Source organism: Saccopteryx leptura, chromosome 3 (genome assembly GCF_036850995.1).
Source record: "Saccopteryx leptura isolate mSacLep1 chromosome 3, mSacLep1_pri_phased_curated, whole genome shotgun sequence".
NCBI classification, from domain to species: domain Eukaryota; kingdom Metazoa; phylum Chordata; class Mammalia; order Chiroptera; family Emballonuridae; genus Saccopteryx; species Saccopteryx leptura.
In genome coordinates, this window is record NC_089505.1 from 349,076,903 (window position 1) to 349,102,109 (window position 25,207).

The window sequence follows — 25,207 nt, forward strand, 5'->3', positions numbered from 1 at the left end:
GTTAATAAGCACAGAATTTTCTAATCTTCAGCCAGGTAGTAAAGCGACTAATTATTTCCAGTAGAGACCACCATGTGAAATAGGATTTCATTTTCTGTTATCATAGAAATCATCAGCATGACACACCATGTGCCCAACTGCTTTTTAGCTGTTATTCCTGATCATCCAGTATTGGAGAAAAGAAAAACAATACAAAAAAACACACTTTACCCTTTTCATGAAATCTTGAGCAGTTTCAAGCCACTAAGCTTGTCTTGAGATATGTGTAAATGTAAAGTGCACTGATTCATTGCAAACATAATTAAAATTTCCTTCTGATCCCAGACCAAATGTCTTTCTGTTTACATAAAATATTTTCAAAAAATAAAGAATGTCTTGGTTCACCACATAGAGAAAATATATGATTTTTACCATATTTGCTTCATGATTTTAATTTTAGGGACAACAGGCAAGTCACTGTAGACAAGTTTATAGGTGTGTGTTTATAGGTTTCTGTTCCTGTAACCCTTAATGATTTTCTAAGTATATTTCCTATACACATCAATGAATATAACCTCAGAGAGAATTAATCAATGAAATAGTTTTCTCATATTCAATGCCAATGTGCTAATTATTGGTCACATTCAACAATCCCAACCTTTATCAATTTAGAGACTATTTTATGTCTATTTATATCTTTTATTTTAGATATTACCATCATTATCTATCCAAAATTTAGATACTGTCTGAAAAGAAAGGATGAAGATTATATTTTGGTTAGATCAAAACATGTTTGCTTTCTGCATGACTCTATGCTTTAATAATCCAACACAGGTATTATGGCTTCAAAAGCACTGTGTAATTAATCATAATTAATAACAAAAGTTCCATTTATTAAAAATTTGTATTCTAGCAAGTATTGCGGAGATTCCTTTGTTGACTACACCAACTAACAAGATTAAACTTTGTCTCAAAAGGTTTAAGTTTCCAAAATCCTCTAATTGTGTACTTTAAATATCAATATGTGCAGTTTTTCAGTATCAACTATAACTTAATACAATTATTAAAACAATTTAGGTCAATTTAATCCATTATGGGCCTGATACAGAATGGGTTTATTCCTCCATAAATGCCATTATGAAATAAGGATGACTAAGGCATCACTACATGCTTGTTCCCTTCTAAGGAGGAGTTAGTGTTTTGTTGAAATATTAGGGCTTCTCTTTGTTGCCCTAGTATTTCAACTTGGTAGCTATTTGATTTTGAGAGGAAAAAGAGAAAAAAACAGAGGTCTTTACAACACTTTTACACACACACACACACACACACACACACACACAGTATTCATTAATTGATCTATCACATGGTAGAAAATGATCATTCTCTAGCTTCATGTAAGCTCTATATCTGGTGACACTGTCATAGGAATCTTATGGAAATTGGTTAATTATGTTATGTTACATGCACATTAAAAAAGCATATGCAATTAGGATTTTGAAAATCTGAGTATATAAAGAAAGCCTTTTTAAGTTATTGGGAATACTTTACTATTTTTTATCTACCTGGCTAGTAGGATAGGCAATAATTTTATATTAAAACATATTTGTTCAATGTGATTTAATAAATGCATATAATTTGAATCTTAACATCTTTTTGTAGTGAGTTAAATTTTATATCAAGATAGGAGAAATAAAATGACTGTATTGTACCAGAAAAGTATCAATAAAATTACTGAAAGGGCCCCTTCACCTTTCATTGATTTCCTTCTGATACATTTGAGTTCATTAACTTTTCTTTTTTTAAAGGTTTTGAAAATGGTGTATTTCATCCTGACCGGAGAGCTCAGTTGGTTAGAGCATTGTCCAGAAGCAGAGTTGCTGGTTTGATCCCCAGTCAGGGCACATACAGGAGCAGATCAATGCTCCTGTCTCTCTCTTTCTCCCTTCCTCTCTCTAAAACCAATAAATTAAACATTAAAAAAATAGTATATTTTTTAGTAATATATTTTTTAATTTTTATTAATTTTATTGAGATAACATTGGCTAATTATCTTATATAAATTTCAGGTGTACAACTTTATAGTACAGTTGTATACTCTTCAACACCATGGATGGACCTTATGGAATAAGTCATACAAAAAAGAACAAGAACTTATGATTTCATTCATTTGTGGGTTATAAAACAAAAAGAAACCAATGAACAAGCAAAACAGACAAAGAAACAACAAAACACCAAACTCACAGATACAGACAAAAGAATGGTGGTTATCAGGGAAGAAAAGAGGATGAAGGGAGGACAAAGAGGCTAAAAGTGGGTCAAATACATGGTGACTGAAAGAGACTAGGCCTAGGCAGTGGTGAGATTCAAATAATTTAACAACCAGTTCTCTGCCATAATGACCGTTTTAAGTATAAAAAAGCCCCGATATACTAAAAAGTAGTTTATTATTTTATGCATTTAATACTTAAATAAGAACAATAAAAGAGGTATCAAAACTAGATTATGTTATAAAAAAATTTTAAAATAGTAATGAAAAAATATTAAATAATACCTGACAAAAAAATTTCCATATTGCTTTTTTTTTTTAATTCACTGAGAGGAGGGAAAGCAGAGGAATCGACTACTGCATGCTCCCCGACCAGGATCTACCCAGTTAGCTCCCTAGGGAGCAATGCTCTGCACATCTGGAACGTTGTTCCATTGCTCAGCAACCAAGCTCTTCTTAGCACCTGAGGCAGAAGCCATGGAGCCATCCTCAGCATCCAGGGTCAACTCACTCCAACTGAGTCATGGCTGAAGTAGGGGAAGTGGGGTGGGGGAGAAGTGGAGAAGCAGAAGAAGCTTCTCCTGTGTGTCCTGACTGGAAATTGAACCCGAGACTTTCACATGCTGGGCCAGTACTATACTTCTGAACCAACCAGCCAGAGTTGGTTGCTCTTGATTGACATCATTTTTTTCACTTATGGATGGACTACAGGTGCTTAGAATATGCTGTTGCATAGATGAACGTTAAAAAAATAAAAAGGAATATAACTTTGTGGTTACCACATTGGGCAGCTGCCCAGGTGCCCACCTTAGAGAGAACCCTCATTACAAGTGCCATTTTAACAACGGGTTCACTGATTGAATAAAAAACAACAACAACATAGGTATCAGTTCTTCCAAACCCATGCAAACTGGCTGAATCCCACTACTGGACCTAGGGTGAGCACATCTTAACTTTTTGATTTAAGGTATGAGTCGTGTGTAGACAGAATCATTTGAAAAGGCACAAGGGTATTTTGGTAACATTTCTACAGAAATATTTCATGAAAATTTAAGAGTACCCTACCAATACAGGAAGGCAGAGGGTAGTCCCATGCCCTTCTCTCCCCTGTCATGCACTTGAGAAGGCTACTTCCATGGAGAGTATAGCCTGGATTGCATCCATAAATGATAGTGCTACCAGCAAAGTGGCCTTGGTCACTGATCTTGTATCCAAACTGTGGAATGCCAGGATCTTCACAATGTGAAAGTTCAAAACCTGTGAGACAAATATAAATTTATTAAAGGTAAAATTTAACAAAAAATATTTACACTCAAGAAATCATTTCTTCCTATTACTTTAGCACAGTTGCAACACTCCTCTCTAGTTTATAGTATTCTTTTTAGTTGTAGTTCTGTTGCCATAGTTAATTTTGACAGTAAACAACAGCCATAGAGAGCTTTCTTTCCTTCTTGAAGATGATAGATATTTTTGTATTTTTCAACTGATATCCTATGGTCTCTATGACTATATCTTGGCTTGTTTTAGTACTAAGCTTCTTTCCTGTGTCTAGTGATTTACATCTAACAATAGCTTCTGACCATTATAACTTCTGGGATTATATCATCAAAAAAATTTAAAAATCTGGACAAAATATGGGAAATCAAAACTGTCCAAGTAATAAATATGTCCATTGCAAATATAATTTTAGACTGCTTTACTTCTATAGTCTTAGAAGAACATGAAATATTTTCATATGTAAAATATACTTTATCAGGAGGTGATATAACACAGTAAATAGCTTGAAGAACTGAGTTGTCATATTCTGCCTTCTCCACTAATTTCCAGCTCTGAAAAATTCTTAGAGGAAAAAAGGAAAAACACATATTGTTCTCTTACATGTTGTCACTTTGGACTATAAAGAAAATATCTTTTTTAGTTTCTGCAGAGTTGGGGCTTTCTGCTTTAATTTTGCTGAAAACTTGGGACCTTGGGGCCAGAGCAACCTTTGATAAATTATTTTCACAACTATAACAGTAGTGAGAGAATTCCATAGAGATTTACCTACCTTTGGAAGAGGTTTACGCTTACATTTCTAGGGAAAATGAGGCCCAAGACTTTACAGACATCTCCAGATTACAAAAAGAACTGGAGGCACAAGAGGTTAATCTGCCTTTTGGAGAGATGTATTTACATTCTAAAAGTTAGAATACAAACCCAGGATCCTTTCTATCCCATATCAACGGAGCAAAGGTTTTTCTCTCCTTTTCAGAGAGGAGGGGGAGATAGCAACTTTAAACAGGACAAGTCTATTTTTATTTTCATCCCTTGTCCCTGTCAACTTGTGTAGATTTTTTAATTTGATTTTCATCTTGTTACTACAGAGTTAAGGGCTGGGTCAAAGCGGGACTGATAGACTAATCATTGTTTTTAATTACACTACCTTAATAATAGTTTGATCTCTCTAGATCCATACCTAAGACCTTGTGTGCACATTCAGAATAAAATTAATAAAGATGGATATTAAAAACCTAAGAATCAAAGTACAATGAACTGTTAAGATTTGGAAAGAACTAGAAAACAATACTTCATAACTTAAACCTAACAGGACACTAGTAATCAAAACCTAAAGTGCCCAGCTATGTATTTCTCCTAGCTTTAATGTTTTACAGAAAAAGATAATTAGGTGCAAAATTATGTCAATTATGACTTCTGAGACTAGAGGGTGATAAAGAATATTCTCGTTAGTACTATGTAAGGGAAAACTGTGATTTTAAGACAAATAATGTTGAAGACAAGGAAAATTTTTGTGTCTTAAATCATATGATCATCAAAAAGGTATTTGCATCTCTTTTATAAGCCCACATCCTTTACCAAATCAGTCCAGATTGAACTAGAAAGCAAAAAAGCATGAATTAGTTCACTAATGTCAAATCACTAATTTACGTTATTGGCTTTTAAGAGCATCAAAACATACATGAAATCACCAAAACTTGTTAGCTGCACGTAATGAGTTTGTAACATAATTTTTGTATATTGAGGGATACATTAGCTCTTAAAAAACAAAAGGCTTCTTTCCCAGTCTCTTTTAGGGGATTAAAACTTTCCCTATTCCATTAATCCATAGATTTACTTCGCACATTTTAATTTATTTACAATCATTAGCTTCTTCTGTTTGTTTCCCTACAAACTGAGATGATTTCATTTTTCAAATCTTTTGCACACTGCCTATCCAACACAAATCCTGGCACCCAACAGATGTTCAATAATGTGCATTAATGAATTTGGGTTTCTAGAAGCAATTATCTCTAGGAGACTTTTAAAAAAGAAACTAAAATAATGCTGATGAGAAAGTGAAATTTATGAGACAACTAAAAAAATACATATCCAGAAATTTCCCTTATGGATCAGTTTATGAGAGCACAGTTTGGGTGAAAATATGTTAAAATGATGCAAATGCAAATAGCTTATTTGCATCTAACAAAAGGTTAGAAATCGTTAACTCAAATGGTGCAATATATAAAAAGTTGTAACTTTAAAATTTCGGGACATATTACTTTGCATGGATCTGCGTGCTTCATACTATAGTTTTAGAGTGTCCCTGTTCAAAAACTGCAAGATGGTATTCCTTCTTCCAGACATAATATTCAGTTTATCATCCAAGATGCAGCCACTCTTGAGTTTGACCATTTATCATTAATCAAAACAAAAATGTAAATCAAGCTTTCTTTCCAAGGTTTATTATCAAACTCATCCTTCCTTAATTTGAATGTTCTGTAAATGTGGTTGGCAATTGCTGGTGGTGAGGTAAAATGGAGATATTCTTTGTACTTTAAGCGAGTTTATATTATTTTGAATTGTAGATGAAAATGCACATAGACAATAGTATATAAACTACAAAGCACAACATAATTTAGTCCAATTTGGTGGAATTATTGTTGCTTATTCATAAATATTCAGAACTGTCTTATCTTTATGGAAACACTCAGCTGCCACTCTTTTCACTGAAAAGCTCAACTACTTGAAACTTAACAATTAAAGAATTGTATGAAAAATCACATATGCTACAAATATTCTCCACTTCTTATGAAATTTACTAGTCTGATGAAACAAAAATTTCTAGAGCACCAAAGTAACTAAAAAAGCTCATTACCTGAACGCTTTTGACTTGCTGAATAACTTTAAGATCAAATTCCTTTCCTGCCACTACATAGTCTATTTCTTTAAGTATTTCAAATTTAGGTTTAAGTTAAAATTTGAAACCTATGAAAGGGTGTCATCTCACTCTATCATATTCTAGAATCATAGTTACTTCAGGTTAATATTAATTTTAATTCAGATTTGTTTTCAGATTAATACTCATAGTAATTGATAAATATTCACACTAACATTACTATTTTTAAAAAATATTGCAAAACAAGTTAAAGTTTCATTTGATTCCCTCCTCAATTCCTCTCTGGCTTTTCCCTACCAGGAGCTAGCAAATATTCTGAATTAGTTAACATTATCACATATATTTTATATGTTTTTTTATCACATATCTATATGTCTATAAAAATATGTACTATGTTTTGCAAATATTTATACATTTTATTAATTATAAAATTATTTAAAAATTCTTCTGAACCTTAATTTATTGCTCAGAATTGTCTTTTTTTTTTTTTTTTTCTGAAGTGAGAAGCAGGGGCGGCAGACAGACAGAATCCCGCATGCTCCCAAATGGGATCCACCCAGCATGCCCAGCAGGGGGCGATGCTCTGCCCATCTGGGGCATTGCTCTGCTGCAACCAGAGCCATCTAGCGCCTAAGGCAGAGGTCATGGAGCCATCCTCAGCACCCGGGCCAACTTTGCTCCCATGGAACCTTGGCTGCCGGAGGTGAAGAGAGAAATAGAGAGAAAGGAGAGAGGGAAGGATGGAGAAGCAGATAAGCATTTCTCCTATGTTCCCTGGCCAGGAATTGAACCCAGGACTTCCACATGCCAGGCAGATGCTCTACCACTGAGCCAACCCGACAGGGCTTCAGAATTGTCTTTTTACCTTTATATTTATATACACACACAACACATCCATTTTCTTCATTTCAACTACTCAGTGGTATTCCATTGGAGGCTTACCCCAAAACTGATTTATTTATTTTCCAGCTGATGAACATTTATAACTCTTCTGATTACTAATTGCTGTAAAAAAACTGTACTTGTGTGTCCCCTTTCATATGTGTGGCGAGTTTTTCTACAGGGAATGTACTATGTCAGGATCCAAAGTTCATTTTGTCCTTAAGAGTCAATCAAAATCTGCTAAGCTGATATTCAGCTTCTCTCTTGACACACCAAAGCATAAACAGTTAAGGATTTAAACCAAAAACGATTGTGGGAATGACTGCTATGCATTCCAGTTGGAGAAACAGAAGGCAAGGTAAACCCATCTGTTTTCCACCCTGACCCTGTAGCTCGGTTGGTGAGCATTGTCCCAGTACACCAAGGTTATGGGTTGAATCCCCAGCTAGGGTACATACAGGAAACGACCAATGAATGCATGAATAAGTGGAAATAACAAATTGATGTTTCTCTCTTTGTCATTCTCTCTACTCTCTGTCTCTCTCTCTCAATGACTGGGGCTTGGTCAGGCAAACAGAAGCTACTTTGATATTCTGCGTTGTTAAGATTCAATGTAAAAAAGTTAGAGGGCGGCCCTGGCCGGTTGGCTCAGCGGTAGAGCATCCACCTGGCGTGCGGGGGACCCGGGTTCGATTCCCGGCCAGGGCACACAGGAGAAGCGCCCATTTGCTCCCCCCCCCCCCCCGCTCATTCCTCTCTGTCTCTCTCTTGCCCTCCCGCAGCCAAGGCTCCACTGGAGCAAAGATGGCCCGGGCTCTGGGGATGGCTCCTTGGCCTCTGCCCCAGGCGCTAGAGTGGCTCTGGTCTCTGCAGAGCGACACCCTGGAGGGGCAGAGCCTCGCCCCTGGTGGGTGTGCCAGGTGGATCCCGGTCTGGCGCATGCGGGAGTCTGTCTGACTGTCTCTCCCCGTTTCCAGCTTCAGAAAAATACAAAAAAAAAAAAAAAGTTAGAGGGAAAAGTACAAGATATGAGGAGGGAGTGAGGGTCAGAAGAGCATGGCAGGCTTTCAGGAAATCCAGTTTTGAATGCTGCTACTGCATACAACCGCCTGTCAGCAACATGTTCCTGCCTGAAGATGCTGGTGGAAAACAATGGGTTCTCCACCAATCTCCTTTCAGTTCTCACAGGATTTCCTTTACTTGGCAGAGTCGAAGCAGAGATCTTCACTGGGCAGAACATGGGACCTGTAGCTGCCAGGTTTTTAATCTCTACCTTGAGGATATGCTTAGAAGGGCAGGAAAGTGACTGACTATGGACAGCTCTTTGCTTGTCTATTTTGTTTTAGAGATCTTTCTCCACCTTAAAGACATAGCTATGTGACATTATTTCCTAAACATTTTAAAGTTTAGATACTTATATTGGTTTTCAATCTGCCAGAAATTAAGTTTTATGTGAAGAGTAAATTTTAAGCACTTTAGATATTTTTTAATTCATTAATTTTAATGTGGTGAAATTAATAAGTCAAGGTACATATGTTCAGAGAAAACATCTCCAGATTATTTTGACATTTGATTATGTTGCATACCCCTCACCCTAAGTCAAATTGTCTTCCGTCACTTTCTATTTGGTTTTCTTTGTGCCCCTCCTCTTCCCCACACCCTGTCTCTCCTTCTCCCCCCACCATTATCATCACATTCTTATCCATGTCTCTGAGTCTCATTTTTATGTCCCATCTATGTATGGATTCATATAGTTCTTAGTTTTTTCTGATATACTTATGTCACTCAGTATATTGTTATCAAGGTCCATCCATGTTATTGTAAATGATCCGATGTCATCATTTCTTATGGCTGAGTAGTATTCCATAGTTTATATAAATATGTACCAAAGCTTTTTTTTTTTTTTTTGTATTTTTCTGAAGTTAGAAACGGGGAGGCAGTCAGACAAACTCCCACATGCGCCTGACCGGGATTCACCCGGCATGCCCACCAGGGGGTGATGCTCTACCCATCCAGGGCATTGCTCTGTTGCAACCAGAGCCATTCTAGTGCCTGAGGCAGAGGCCATGGAGCCATCATCAGCGCCTGGGCCAACCTTGCTCCAATGGATCCTTGGCTGCGAGAGGGGAAGAGAGAGACAGAGAGGAAGGAGAGGGGGAGGGGTGGAGAAGCAGATGGGTACCTCTCCTGTGTGCCCTAGTGGGGAATCAAACCCAGGACTCCTGTATGCCGGGCCGACGCTCTGCCACTGAGCCAACTGGCCAGGGCTGTACCAAAGCTTTTTAATTCACTCATCCACTGACAGACACTTAGGCTGTTTCCAGATCTTCGCTATTGTGAACAATGCTGCCATAAACATGTGAAAACAGTATGGAGATTCCTCAAAAAATTAAACATTGAACTGCCTTTTGACCCAGCCACCCCACTTTTAGGAATATACCCTAAGAACACCATAGAACTGTTCCAAAAGGAGAAATGTAGCACTTTAGATATTTAAGTTTAAAATTTACAGAGCTTTTGGGATGTGAAAGCTATAAAAATGGTAATGACATTTTTGTTATTCTGGTAAGAAGAAATTATATCCTATATTTTCTACATAAATAGATAACAAAAATATTTCTTTAATATTTTAGTTAGAATATCTTATACTACATAATACAGTACTAATTAATACTTTCTTTATTATTTGGTTAATTTTAAGATTCAAAGAATAAAGAAAATGCCAAAAATCTGTTTTAAATGGTTTGTAGGATTTAGGAATATATGAAGTAACTTTGTTGCTCTCTTGTAATTTAATTATATTCTACTTGCTTTTGCATTAAATAAATTATATTTTACGCATACAGTTAAAAGTTACAAGATCATTTGATTATATTTATGGTAAGCATTGCCAACAACAGACTGGCAACTAAATTAAAGAGTTTAAATAGGGTAGTTTCTTATATAATTATAAGGCTGGTACATGAGAAAAGGCATCACACATTAGTTAATGTCCATCTTCAATTTAAATATAAAATTTAAAATGGACTTGTTCTCTGTGGATTATTGAATCATTTCAAGCAAAAGAAAAAAAAATGGAAGGCTAAGAGAATCCAAATATATCTGAATTTTCACTTGTGATACCATATTTGTCTCAGTTAGGCATTTTAGTAAATTAAGTATACAGAATTGATAGCAAGGGGACAACTGAACCCAGAGGTACTGCCAAATGGCTGGACATTGTGGGTATTTACCACATCAGCTTTAGAGAAGACAATGCTATAACACTGGGGAACAAAATTTTTCTTGCATTCACAAAAACACTTGTTCTTACCTAATTTGAGTGTGCTGATCTCAAATCTGACATTAGTTTTCCTCTGTAAGCTACAGTTTCTTTGAAACTCAAGATTTTATGTTTTCATTTTCTTGTAAAATTTTCAACATTTAGTTTAACGTAATGAAATAGAATGTCTTTGTGGGCATCATCTTTGTGAAAATATAATAATTTATATAATGCAGTAAATACACTAATACACTGAAAGATATGATTGCATCAGAATTTGTCTATAATTTTGAAATAGAACATATTAAAACACTTATTTTAATCATAAAATTTGCGCAAAACTTATTTAAATTCTATTCAGACAAAAATTTGTGTTTGTAGCTCTTGTGTTTGTGTACTTGTTGAAGACAATCTCGTTTGATGCTCCAGCAGTAGTCTGCTCATCACTAACAGCTTCAAGACTTTCAGGAAACTTATCAAGGTGACTGTTCAGGAAGCGAGTCTTAACGCTCATGTTACATCCAATGTCATGGAAAGCCAACAGCATCCTTTGAACCAGAAGTTGATAGTTTTCTGCTTTTTTGTTGTCAAGAAAGTTCTTTGTAACTGCCACAAAAGACTGCCATGCTGCTTTCTCCTCCTTATTCATCTTCCTGGCAAATTCTTTATCATGTATGAGGGTTCGAATTTGAGGCCCATCAAATACACCTGCTTTTATCTTCTTGAAAGACAAGGCAGGAAAAGCAGAAAAGCATTCACTTTCTCTATTCAAAACCTAAACCAGCTGCTTCATTAAGCCAAGTTTGATGTGAAGTGGGGGGAAAATGATACTGTCTCGATTAACTACAGGTTCATTCACAATATTTTGCATCCCTACTTCCGGAGCTTCACGTTTCAGCCACTCCTTCTGTGTCCAGTGTTTCTCCCAAGCTCAGCTGTCCCACAAACACAGAAAGCAAGGATACTTTTGTGAAACCTCTCTGTTGCCCTAGCAGGAAATTTACCATTTTAAGATCCACACAAATGATCTAGTTATGCTCCTCTTACTTCAGAGAGTCGAGGACAATTTTTATGTCATTCTTACTAAATCATTCAATTCGGGTTGGGTAAACTGCTGAGGGGTTAATGACTGCTTGGCATCAGAAGAAGACCCTTCAGATTCTACAACTATTTCCTCATGAATCTTCTCAAAATACTCTTGATCATCATGGCACTTTCTTCATCCTTAGAAGAAATAAAACCATTGAAAACTGGAACCAGGAGTGTCTCAGAGTGTGGGATAGGTCGTATTCCTGAAGGAATATTAGGATATGTGATCATATGCCGTTTTTCTTGCCAATGCCCTTTGTATGGATCAGACAGAAATAACAGTCACTGCTGTGGTCCATAGGTTCACATCAAACCATGGAAATACCAAAAGGCATTCCTTTGTGTTTTCCTTTTTTCCAGTCACGAAGCATTTCCTCACAGTCATGACACACAATATGAGGAGCCCAATTATTGTCTTGATTGCCAAGGGGAACTTGAAAATAGGCAATATATGCACGTGTCACAAATGATGAAATATTGTGCCTTTGACGATGAGGTATGTAACAGCCACATATATAACAGAAGGTGTCAGGACTATTCTTACATTTACACCTACTCAAAGAAGCCATGATTTAATCGTAAAACAAAATAAGAGGGTGTTTTTATCAGAATATAATTTTTTACATTTAAAAACAACTACAATTATGTGAAAGTGATGTTTGTAAAACATTAATTGCCTTGTGGTTATGTTCAATCCAAGAGTTGCCCTTTACCTCCAATTTAAAATCAGTGCATGCCATTAACTGTTAAAAAAAAAAAATGCATAAAAACTAGAGTCTGTACCAAAAAATGATTTTCAGATATGGAATCAGCAATGCAGAGATATATAGAAACAGTTCTAAAACCTCAAGCAACAGAAAATGGAAAAAAACTTGTTTCCCAGTGTAATTTGTAGAAAAGGTAAAATTTAGTTCTGTAAATGTATAGATTAAAATACCCAATTCTTTTCTACTGAATGAAAGCAGAATACCCATAAAGGAGAAACCTAAATAATCTCCAATGAAATATAACTTCAGAAAATAAAGTCTAAAAATGTGATAAACACCATAAAAGATAATAGAAATTTGTCATTATCTTATAGTGCATTTGGCCAATAGAAAAGCATTTAAATTATCCAGCAAAAATGACAAGTTTTCTTGGGAAGAATTGTATTAACACTTTAAAAATTATTGTTTCTGTTACAATGAGATAAACAATAAGAAAAAGTATTAATTCATAATTTTTTTTTTTTACAGAGACAGAGAGAGAGTCAGATAGAGGGATAGATAGGGACAGATAGGAATGGAGAGAGATGAGAAACATCAATAACATCAATCATTAGTTTTTTGATGCGACACTTTAGTTGTTCATTGATTGCTTTCTCATATGTGCCTTGACCATGGGCCTTCAGCAGACCAAGTAACCCCTTGCTCAAGCCAGTGACCTTGGGTCCAAGCTGGTGAACTTTGCTCAAACCAGATGAGCACGCGCTCAAGCTGGTGACCTCAGGGTCTCAAACCTGGGTCCTCCACATTCCAGTCTGATGCTCTATCCTCTGTGCCACCGCCTGGTCAGGCTAATTCATGGAATTTTTAAAATAAAATATCCACAAAAGATTTGGGATAACACACTGTATAATATATTAATAAGAACATGTATTCTAGGTCTTGGCCAGTTTGCTTAGTGGATAGAGTGCCGGCCTGGCACATGGGCATCTGAGTTTGATTCCTGGTCAGGGCACACAAGAGAAGTGTCCATCTGTTTATCTCCCCTCCCTCTCCCTCTCCCTCTTCTCTCCCTCTTTCCCTCTTGCAGCCAGTGGCTCAGCCTCAGGCATTGATAGCTCAGCTGATTCGAGCATCAGCCTGGGACAGGGAGCTGCTGAGTGGATTCCAATTGGGGAGCGTGCAGGAGTCTATCTCCCCTCCTCTCACTTAAAAAAAGGGGGGGATAAAAAAGAACATGGATTCTAGAAGCAGAACTCCCCAGTTTCATTTCCATATCTGCACTGATTCACTATGTCCCCTTGGACAACTAACGTAACTTTTCTTTACATTGTTTTTCTTGCTTTTCTCATAGGGTATAACAATATCTCACTGATAGGATTATATCTTGTATATAATTGTTGGTAGTAGATAAATGTCGGCTATTATTTTTAACCCTTATATCTGATATGACAATGTTGAAAACCTGTGTGCCTTTTAAATAAAATCCAAGCCCCTTGCTTTAGTCTACCTAACTTTCAACTTTACCTCTCACTTTCTCCTGTTCTTCTTGCTCATCTAGCAACAGGTGCACAACTCAGGCTCAGACCTCTGTTGGGCCTTCACACTTACTGATTATCCGCCTAGAGTTTTCTACACCCAGATCTGAATGTGGTTGCCACTTCTAATAATCCAGGTATCAATTCAGGTGACACTTCATCTGAGATGTAATCCCTGAGCAAACTAGCTACAGAAACACCATCTCCTGTACTATCTATCCCATTGTTCTGTTTTAAAGTAATTTTAAATGCAGGTCTCTTATTTTTGTTTTCATATCTATATTTTGTCTTTTCCCAATAAAAAGTTGGCTCCATATGGACCTAAACTTTGTCTTATTCATTATTTTCTTTATCCCTAGACCATAAAATATTTCAGTGGGAAAAGACAAAATTTAAAACTGTGGCCAAATAAATTTCAACAACAAATAAGTTAGTTCTAGTAGACGAATAAAAGGGAAGATAAGACAAGTCACCAAATAAAGATGATATTTTCATACAGGAAGCCAAAAGCAACCTCTCAGCCATTATTTCCACTAGGCTATTTGGTATTCTTTGTAGATATATAACGAATGGACCAGCAACCCAATTGAAATAAAATGAAACTTAATGACTATTCTAAAATTTTTCTTCGTTTTTATCTTAGCCAAGTGAGATTCTGGCTATCTAAAACTAAAAATAACCACACAACAGCAAATGTTAATAAGTCAACAAAACAGATAATAGAAAGTGCCTATTATTAGATAGAATAAGTATCATTATAGACAAGGGCATTCATAAAAAACCTCTTCATGCTAAGACTAGAATTATGAGAAGCTAGCTAAGTGAGATTAATCTGAAGTATATTATATTCCTTGAAAGTGTTTAATCTGCTCATTCTAATCTCTTTGCCTTTCTTCATCCTATTCTCTTTGCCTGGGATATTTCCCATTCCTTTCTGGGGCCTACTAGCCCTACCTTTCATACTATGTAATTAATAAATCCTTATCTGATTGGCCCTATCCTAATTTCCTCTTTCCTGTCTCTAATTCTCCTAATGGCAGGAGTGGAGTTGGATTTAGCAATGACTAGATAAAGGAATTCAGACACAGATACATGGTCTTTTCCATATTTTCCCATATTTAGAACACCTTAGCAAATTATCTCATGTTAGGAAATTAATTACTGCTTCTAAGAGTTTTATGAATATTTAAAGTTTGTGGCCTAGTAGAACCTCCTGTATCACAGAGGCATTTCATAAACTCAGTACTGAGACCACGTGTTAATTTACCAAGAATATATAAAAAGATGCAATTGAACTAAAACTGACTAAAGACATTATGAAGGGAAATGGCCCTTGAAGAACTAAGCACAATGTTTGCAAAAAAATATATAAACACAGCACAGTGTGATAAGTGTTATATTAGGTATAGATATAAACACTTATATTTGTATATGCACATCTGCCCTTTTAAAAAAATAATTGCTTTTATACACTCGTCTCAAAATCTTTAGCTTTCCATATTTTAAAGACATATGTTCTATAATGACCAACTACAGTAGTTTTAAAAAAATGGGTGACTTCAAATATTTTCCTTTGAAGGTTTCTATTTTATTTTTTTTTACATTGAATAGCTCATGCTTTTGATAACAAATCAGTGATTTTCCTCATTCCAGACACCTGAGCAACCCGTACAATTTAAAAATCCAGTTTTGACACCTTAATAAATTTTTAAAAATTCAATCATGTCATTTACTGCCCAGTATCTTTGTATCAATAATCTCAGTTTAAGTATCAGAAAACAAAATCTAGATTTTTCTCTGTGAAACCCTTGAAACATTTTAGACATGGAAAAGTTAAAAATATGCAGAACAAAGAAAGGGCACTATGTAAACCCTGAGCTATGACTTGAAAAATGTCAGCAGCCATGTTTAGAAAACAGAGAATGGAGAAGAGGAAAGCAGATTTAATAATATTTGCCCTTCTAAAAAGATCACATCAATTGTATTTGAGTAATAATTCTTCATACCATTATTTTAACTCATTCTCAAGTAATATTTGTAACATGACCTGCTTGGATTTTCATTTGTCTTTGGAAGAACTTCATAAGAAATCACATTTGTACACAACAGTTGGCAGGATTTAAAAATAGGTGTTTAACATGCATTTTGTTCATTTGTTTTCTAATGTTAATGATATAACAATTAAATAACAAGTAGAAAAAGCCTTAAAGTAATCAGGAGCAAGAATAATCTGCACCAGGACATTTTAATATAATGAGTCATTGTACTCTCCTGTCTACTACTCCCCATATCATTAAGAAAGACTATTTTCACAAATGATAATTTGATTCAGATTTCCTTTAGGATTCATGTGAATACCTTTAACACTGTAACTTTTTTTTTTTAATTTCCCAGTTTCTGTAGTAGTTTTATTAATCTGACTTGTTGAGAAAATTTAGGTGTCATTAGATTTTTTAAAAAATATTTTAATACTAAAGATTATTGAATATTGCTACCTAATTTATTCAGTGATATTAAATGAGGATTTGAAACATCTAAAAACTGATTTGATTTGATAGATGGTAAATTTATTAAACATATGTAACCACTTCAATTTTATATTTGTTTTACTTTTCAGTATAGTGTCTTACATGAAATATAAACTCAACAAATAAATCATTTGACTATAATTCTTGTTCATTGATGTAATTAGTCTGTTTCTTATATTTTGGCACTGATAAAATAAATTCACATCACAACTGACATAACCCACCTACCCATGGTTCTAAGTCTTTGAACTGTCAGATGGTTGACTTGAGTATATAATAGAATAGGTTGTTTTAAAGTTATTTTTAATAAGATAATGCAGCACTAAACAAAAAGCTACTCTTTAGTGTAAAATCACCTAAAACCATCATTTATCATCAATGACTGTCACACTACAACTACTGTGTATGTTTTGCAGTAATGGGTGGAAGAAGAAATATTGGATTTCTATCCACTAAAAAGTTTAATTCTATTTCTTAAATATATGATGGGAGAATAGTGCCATTTTTAAAATAAATAAGCTTAAAGTCACAGATTACTTAACCTTTCTGGACCTTAGTTGTTTCACATGTAAAATAGCAACAGGTAGAGTACCTGCAATTTATGGAGTTATTGTTAGAGTCCACTAAAATTATACATGTAGAAAGGAATTGCAAACTGCAAATTAATGACCAAATGTTAGATTTCACTTCACCTCATATACTTCAATCATTTAGTAGATACTCAGCATTAGTGTTTGACTTCATTCTTCCAAAATACTTACTGGTATAGACAAGTTGAAAGCCTTCTTCTGTCCCTTCAGAATCAGAATTAAATTCGAGCCAGAGCTGATTTGAAGTACTACTAAGTGTCAGTCCTCGCATAGATGCACCAGTAAAGGCACCTAATAGATGAGTTGTTTTATCTTTTCCATCATAAATCTGCAAAATATATTTATAATTAAAATGTAAATGTGCCAATAATAATGTATTTATATCTATGCAAAAGAGAAAATTATTATATTCTTCCTAAATCAGTTTACTGTATGTTTCCAAAGAACAAGTACACATGCAGAGTAATTCCTAAAAATATCAGATTAAGAGATAAAATTCACAGGGATAATTTTAAAATTCTAAATTCAGTAGAATCTAATTAATACTCAAACTGATGTTATATAACTTTTGCTCTTATTATAAACACAATGTTATTTTTTTGGCAGACAACTTAAAATTGAGAATATCTTCAGAGAGATTGGTTTCCAAGGTTGGTTGGTTGATTGGTTATTTTTCTGCAATTTTTCAAGGGAACCAAACATCTGCTTTTCTAATAACATAAATAATAAAAAATACACTTGCTTCTTTTGCAATTTTTATAATCTACCCATGTCCTTTAACTTCTCATCATTTACATTTTAAAAATATTAAGATAGAAGAGTACTAAATGCTTTCAGAAACTAATTTAAAAAATCAAAAATATACAAAAACAAAATCAACAGGTTCCCAAGGATTCCTCCATCATTCTCATTCTCATTGCACTCTGACTTGCTTTTTCTTTTATCAATGCATTCTAAACATCTCTTCAAGTCATTAGATATAGAATCTTCCCTTTTATTATTGTATAATATTTCATACAGTGACATTACCACAACTTGCTGTATCATTCCTAAATTAACTCAGTTTTTTTTGCAACTATAAGTATTGATGAAATAAGAACCTTTTACATACAGTACAAACTTTCATTTTCAATTAGACATTTTTTAAAATATGGGATTTCTGGGCTAAAATAGTCATGTATCGCCATATTATTTTCCAGAAAGTGTATAGTAACTGAACTGAAGGTTTATCAGCAATGCCTTTACCATTGCTTTTCCTTTCAGGCATGCATTTTCAATGTAGTAGTTACTACCTCCAAAGAGTGAAATTAATTCTTGAGGGTCATAAAGTCTTAGTTAGATATAATGATTTGTGGTCCTACAAAGATCAACTCTATCTTACAAAACTTTTTCCATAGTGCTTAATTTCATGGAGCTGGGACTGGGAACCTCTTAAGTGAATGATAATTAGTAGAAAAGGCCAAGAAATACTGTTCAAAGTTATTTGTCTTTGCTTGAAATTGTCTGATTTCAACTTGACATTAGAATAAAAATTGGATCATTAAACCTCTACCCTAGTGGTCTTGCCATAGCATCAATGTTTCCCCAAAGTGGTATTTATTACATTGATATAACCTAAGAGATTATTTCTAGGAGTTGCAAAATGGAACTTATTATTATTATTATATTAATCGGCATGATATATTTTTCTTGTGCTAAATTGTTGGGTGTAATTTAAAAACCTAGGTAGAATGTTGTCTATAATTTGTAGTATAATAAAAACTCATGTATATATTTTTTTCTTTTTTTCAAGTTATCTTTATCAGGTTTTAATGTTAAGTTTAAGTTTATACACTGAGCTGGAAGATTTTCAGTGTATTTCTCAGCAGGATTATTCAAACAAAGTAATAAACCTGTTCTTTCTGTAGATTCAAGAATTTCTTCAACTCAAGGAAATGTCCTTAAGTTATTGTTTATTTAATTATTCATTGGTTTTTCTTATCCTTTTAAATCAACCTGGAATGTCTATTTTTTTACATATTCTTCCCTCTGATTACTTACTTAGTCCCCTTAAGTATAAGCTTATTTGTATTTAGCTATTTATAGTTTTATATTTCCTTATTATTGAGACAAGTTTAAATGTTATAAAGGCAATAACAATTTTATTTAACAGGCTACATAAATATAACTTCTGTTCAAGACTCTTAATATCCTCTTCTAACCACATTACCCATCCCCTACTCAGCATAAAAATTCTTAAGTCTCCAGTGACCAGGCCTTTATAGTTTAGAAAACCCTATAAACCTTATAGTTTAGAAAACCCTATAAACCGACAGAATGACATGGTCTTTCTGTCAGTTAAAAAAAATGTGTGTTGACTATTTAAAAAGCATTGGAATGATAGATAGAGGGCTGGTGGACAAATTTCCTAAAATTACATGGAAATACCTTGAACCCCTGGTAAAATCTGATTTATCATACACATAAGTTTCTGTTTTAAATAATAGCAAGAATTTGTCTTCAACGACATTGAACCAAATGCTGAGGTTTGTTAGATCAGAAATGTTTTTTGTTTGATTATATAAGATTCAATTATTTATTTAAGAATACTATTAATCAGGGGAAAGGTATAAAGAAGGACAAATATAAGTTGACAGAAAATAATTTGACTTTGGGTGATAGGTACAACAATCAACAGTTCAGATGCTATAGAAATATTTACCTAAAACCTATGTACTGTTATTTGTCAATCTCACCCTGCTAAATTTAATTTTCTAAATAAAATGAAAAGAAAAAGAACACTATTAATCAGGGATAATTCAGAAGCACAGAAACATTATTTATAGGAAAACACAAATTTTGTGTCTGTGAGTTTTAAATAATCCATATTTTTATAAGTATACTTCTGAATACATTTACTTTATGACTATATATGATATATGATATACAGTATCATATAGTAGAGCTAGTGGATCTTATTTGGGCTTAATGTTCTCAGGGTAAGCCCAAAGAAGACTTTCCTTTTCTTTCTTTTACTTCTACTCATAATAACATTTTTATTCACATGTTAAATATAAATAATTGTTTATTGGCTTTAACTAGTTCTGCTTTCATGTGTGGATACATTGTAAGAACTTCCAGTTTGTCAAAACAGTCAAATATAGAGAAAATATGAACTGAACAACTACTTGATATAATTGAGCAAATATAAATTGGTTGTTGCTGCCTGACCAGGCAGTGCCACAGTGGATAGAGCGTCAGACTGGGATGCGGAAGGACCCAGGTTCGAGACCCCAGGATACCCAGCTTGAGCGTGGGCTCATCTGGTTTGAGCAAAAAAGCTTACTAGCATGGACCCAAGTCACTGGCTCGAGCGGGGGGGGGGGGGTACTCAGTCTGCTGAAGGCCTGCGGTCATGGCACATATAGAAAGCAATCAATGAACAACTAAGGTATCACAACAAAAAACTGATGATTGATGCTTCTCATCTCTCTCCATTCCTGTCTGTCTGTCCCTATCTATCCCTCTCTCTGACTTACTCTCTGTCCTTGTAAGAAAATTAAAAAAAAAACAACAACAACATAAATTGGTTGTTGAAAATGTTTAAGTCTCTCCTATTGACTTTTTCTCAAATTCTCAGTGACAATGAAAAAAAAAATGTTTAATGATAGCAAAAACCATCACTTTACATAATTCCTATATAGTACAATGTAAAAAATAACAAAATAATTCAACACATATTTTCATGCATCATGTTAGATACTGGGAATTAAATTAAGAAAAATAAAAAAAAGACATCTTTATTAACCTGAAGAAAATTTAAATAATCCAGTTTTTTCTGTTATAGGGGAGACATATTTATATTGAGCCTTTCTATTTTTGTAAGATAGAAGCATATTTTTCTTTTTCAAAAATAGATTTAAAGAAATAATTTTGAGATTACTGAAAAAGGTCATGAAAATAAAGCTAATATTAAAAAGGAGAAAAAGAATTAGCTTATGCTCAACTGGGAGAGCCTAATTCTACACCAAAACTCACTAACTATAGTTCATTTAACAATGAAGAGTCAAAAGGTAGAAAACACACACTAAAGAAGCACTACTAAAGTCAACAAAGCAAAATGAAGTGTGATCATTCAACCATGAATTTTAAAAGCATGTATAAAATTATTAAATGCGATGAAAAGTGTCAATGAGAAAGGAAAAGAGAAGTTTTATAGTGATAATCAAGTCAATGCTGTTTAATTTGAATATAAAATCCTTCAAATGTATTCAAACACATATAGAAATATAGAGACAACAGGGAAGGCCAACATAATGTAGCCAAAAACGAATTACCTTTGGACAAGACATGAAAACAAGCATTAAAAATAAGAGAATAAAAGAACCAAAAGGTGCCTTGCATTTAAAAGTAAATTTTTAGTACAGGCTGATTATTGGGTTTGATCAGAACTACATAGAACTTTTATTTGATATTGTTATTTTTAATATTTTTCATTTTACTATGATCAGGAGCTTTAAGGATATTTTTATTTATTTGGGTTTATTTTTTAAGTATATTATTATTATCATTATTATTTTCCACATATAAATTAATATATATCCATTTATTTCCCAAAGACATTAGAAAGCTAAGAAAGAATAAATTAATTTACTATATAACAGCATAACTTTTAGTTGGAATGGAACAAATTTTTGGTGCTCCCCACAGAAACAATGTTATAGTTATCACCTAATTGAGATAATGAAGACTTATTTTATGCCAAATAAAGAATGTCAAGTTAACTTAAGAATTAATATTATGAAAGGCATTGAGTACTTTTATAATGTTAATAAAACTCTTTGACAAGACTCTAATTTGTTAAAAGGTTGTAATTAATCCCATAGTCTAACACTAGAACAGACTAGAATTTAATAGTGCCATGTTACAATTATCAAACCTTTTGTAATGGATCAGAGCTTGAAATTAGTTATGGTGTGCAGACCCTCTTAGGTCTGAAAAGTCAAATCCCATTATAATGAACTGCTTATCAACACTCAAAACAGTAGTTAATTTTACAAACGTGTATGATTAGAAAGCATATTCTCAGTCATTTCTCCAGTGAATTAGCAAAAAAGGTGTTACTAAAACCCAAGAGACGAGTATAAATAAAAATATCATATAGTCAAAGGGGATAAATTACACATGTACTTAATGTATACGAACTTTCAAGTTATCCTTGTTTATGGACCCTAGAATTTTCATTTTTGGTCACTTGTTTTAAAGGTGGATTCAGAAACTTAAATACATTTTTTTCTAAAAGGTAAGATGTCAAAGTGTAAATGAAAAAAAAATAAAGAATGTGCCTGTGAAGGCGGTTGTGCAGTGGTTAGAGCATTGGACTAGGATGCAGAGGTAGCCAGGTTTGAGACCCCAAGGTCGCCAGCTTGAGCATGGGCTCACCAACTTGAGAGTGGGGTCTCTGACTTGAGCATGGGATCATAGACATGACCCCTGGTCACTGGCTTGAGCTCAAAGGTCACTGGCTTGAAGCCCAGCATCACTGGCTTGAGCCCAGGCCCACTGGCTTGAGCAACAGGTCACTTGCTCTGCTCTAGTGCCCCCCCCACCCGGTCAAGGCATGTATGAGAAGACAATCAATGAACAACTAAGATGCCACTAAAATAATTGATGCTTCTCATCTCTCGCCTGTTCTGTCTGTCTGTCCTTATCTGTCCCTCTCTCTGTCTCTCTCTGTCTCTCTCTCACACACACACACACACACACACACACACACACACACACACACACACACGAAAGAATGTTTTACAATGGTTAATCAAAAAAGGACGGTAGTATAAATCTTATTATGTTCTCTCCAAAAATAATATGAAACAGCAGAGAACTTCTGTTTGTGTTCAAATATTTATATCTCTGAAATAGCTATATAATATGTCCGCAATTATAAAGCTACTGTATTTTAACGAGGGGATTGGGGGCACAGTGAAGGGTTGGCTTTTCACAGGCATTATTGTGGTTATGTGACAAAGTTGAAGTTCCAACCGTACCATTAAAGCTGTATGGCCTATGACAAATCAATTTGCTTCTGTGGTCCTCAGTATGGGAGAGAGTTAAGGGTATTCTGAGGCCTAACACAGAAGTTTATACTAACAAATATTTACAGTGTGCTTTTGAGAGGGGTGATAAAGGATTAACAGTGAACAAAAAGCAGGCTTGGTAGATATGTGTAGTAGACATATGAACTCACTGATGTGCTGAATGATGTTTAATGATCAGCTCTCAAACAAGCAAAAGTGGGAAATGTATATATTCATACACGTTTTATTGGGTTTTTTAAATAACTTTTACTGACACAAAGAAAAATTAAACTTTTTCTGAAAAGGTTGTTCAGGTCATAACATCTCTGTTGCAACTACTCAGTCCTGCCACTGCAGCAAAAAGAAATCAGCTATAAATAATATGTAAGTCAATAAACATGGCCCTTTCCCAATAAAATTTACTTACAGAAATAGATCTTAAGACCTAGTTGTCCCTTAGACCATTATTTGTGAACCCCTGATTTAAGGGATATGTAGCATGCAATTTACCAATAGTAATAAAACTTATGATATTCATTATGGTAAATTCCATACAGCTAATTGATTATTACAAAATGTTCTAAGGTATTCTGCCAAATGTTTACTGCAACTTATAATTACAGCTGACAAACAAGAGTAGTTCTTAAAGAAATATGACTTGATTTTTCTTACATTAAGTTGGAAAAACGTGAAACATCAAAAAAAGTTATAGCAGAACTTCACTGGTTTGTAAATAAGATGAGCAACATTTCTAAGCCGAATAATGTTTCCAAATGCTAGAAAACATATTTTCTAAATTTTTTGTGCTATTCACAATTTAATTGCTGCAGATATAATATATTTTTATTTAAGTACAGATAATGAGCAAAACAATAAATCAAGTCAGAATTTGTGATGTTTGCCAATTCCTTCAGTATAAATATTTCTACTGTGACCAAGATCACACTATCAGTGTAACATCATCGAATGTAGAGTTGGGAAGAGATGCAAACTCTCACACAGCATTTCCACCATAGAGACACAATAATATAACTAATCTTAAAAGCACAGAAAATTGTAAAAGTAGTAAAATAATTAGAAAATTAAAGTTGTATTTATTACCTTTGCTTTTAATATATTTAAATGTAAGTTAATTATAATCTAATTTTTAATAATGGCTATGTATAAAAACAAGATCATGAAATTACTAAAAATTTAACAATGGGCTTTTACAAGTGGCATTCCCAAATATTCACACATAAGTTAGAAAAAAAAAGCTTGAAAATAATACATCTTATAAAATATAGTAACAACACATTAATAACCTTATTATATCCCTAAAAAATGTTATCAATCAAGTCCTTCAAATATTGAATTTTTTATAAGTATAACATCAATTCTCCCAACCCTTTTTTTGGATTCTCAAAATCAATTTTGAGTTATTTTGCAGGCTTTTTTCCATAATCATCTATTTAGTCTACATTCTGCATAAGAAATAAGTCTTTAAACTACACAATGCTACTATGCTAAACACAGCAATAACAATCACAGAACAGTATTTAGGAGTGGTAGTCAGCTTTTGTCCTATTAGACAGAAAATAGTAATTATTCATTATTGACTGTCTGGATCTACATCTAATTTAAACAGCTTGGATAAATGTTCATTGAAAGACTTAAAATTATATTATGAATTTTGAGTGAGGGTTTAGAAAGTTAAATATTCTTTTCCATTGAAAGGAAAAGAACCAAAGAAGGCAATATTCATAATTCCCAAACCTGCTGTTCATCAGATAAACTGGAGAGCTTTATTAAAATACATAATCCTTGGTGTAGAACAACTGAAATAATTTTCCCAGATCTAATGAGTCAGAAAATCTGGTAGTGGTGCAGGAAATAGACTGACTACCTAGAAGGGGTCATATGAACCTTTACACTTGATATAAATTTTTCTAATATGGGTATAAATAACTAAAGTCATTTATGAAAAGAAAGGGGAGGGAGAGAGAGCATGAATGAGTGGCAACCTAGACTGAGAGCTCTCAGAGTGAAAAAGTGTGTTTGTTTAGATATAAATACATACACATATTTTCTGCTGTAGTTGGCTTTGTTTTTATTGGAGCCCAATACACTAATGTTATGAAAACAAACAAACAAAAAAAACCACCTTCCAAGCTCTATACT

At 33.9% G+C, this 25,207-nt stretch overlaps 1 protein-coding gene across 3 annotated transcripts in view; it reads right to left on the minus strand.

Annotated features, from left to right (window-relative positions):
- CSMD3 (CUB and Sushi multiple domains 3) overlaps nt 1–25,207 on the minus strand; it is a 1,231,016-nt gene that overhangs the window by 327,487 nt on the left and 878,322 nt on the right. For all 3 annotated transcript variants that reach the window (XM_066379371.1, XM_066379370.1, XM_066379369.1), the window contains 2 exons: nt 17,163–17,319; nt 3,311–3,502 (listed from right to left, as the gene is read on the minus strand). In XM_066379371.1, coding sequence (XP_066235468.1) covers nt 3,311–3,502; nt 17,163–17,319 — 349 coding nt within the window. The remainder of the gene's footprint in view (nt 1–3,310; nt 3,503–17,162; nt 17,320–25,207) is intronic.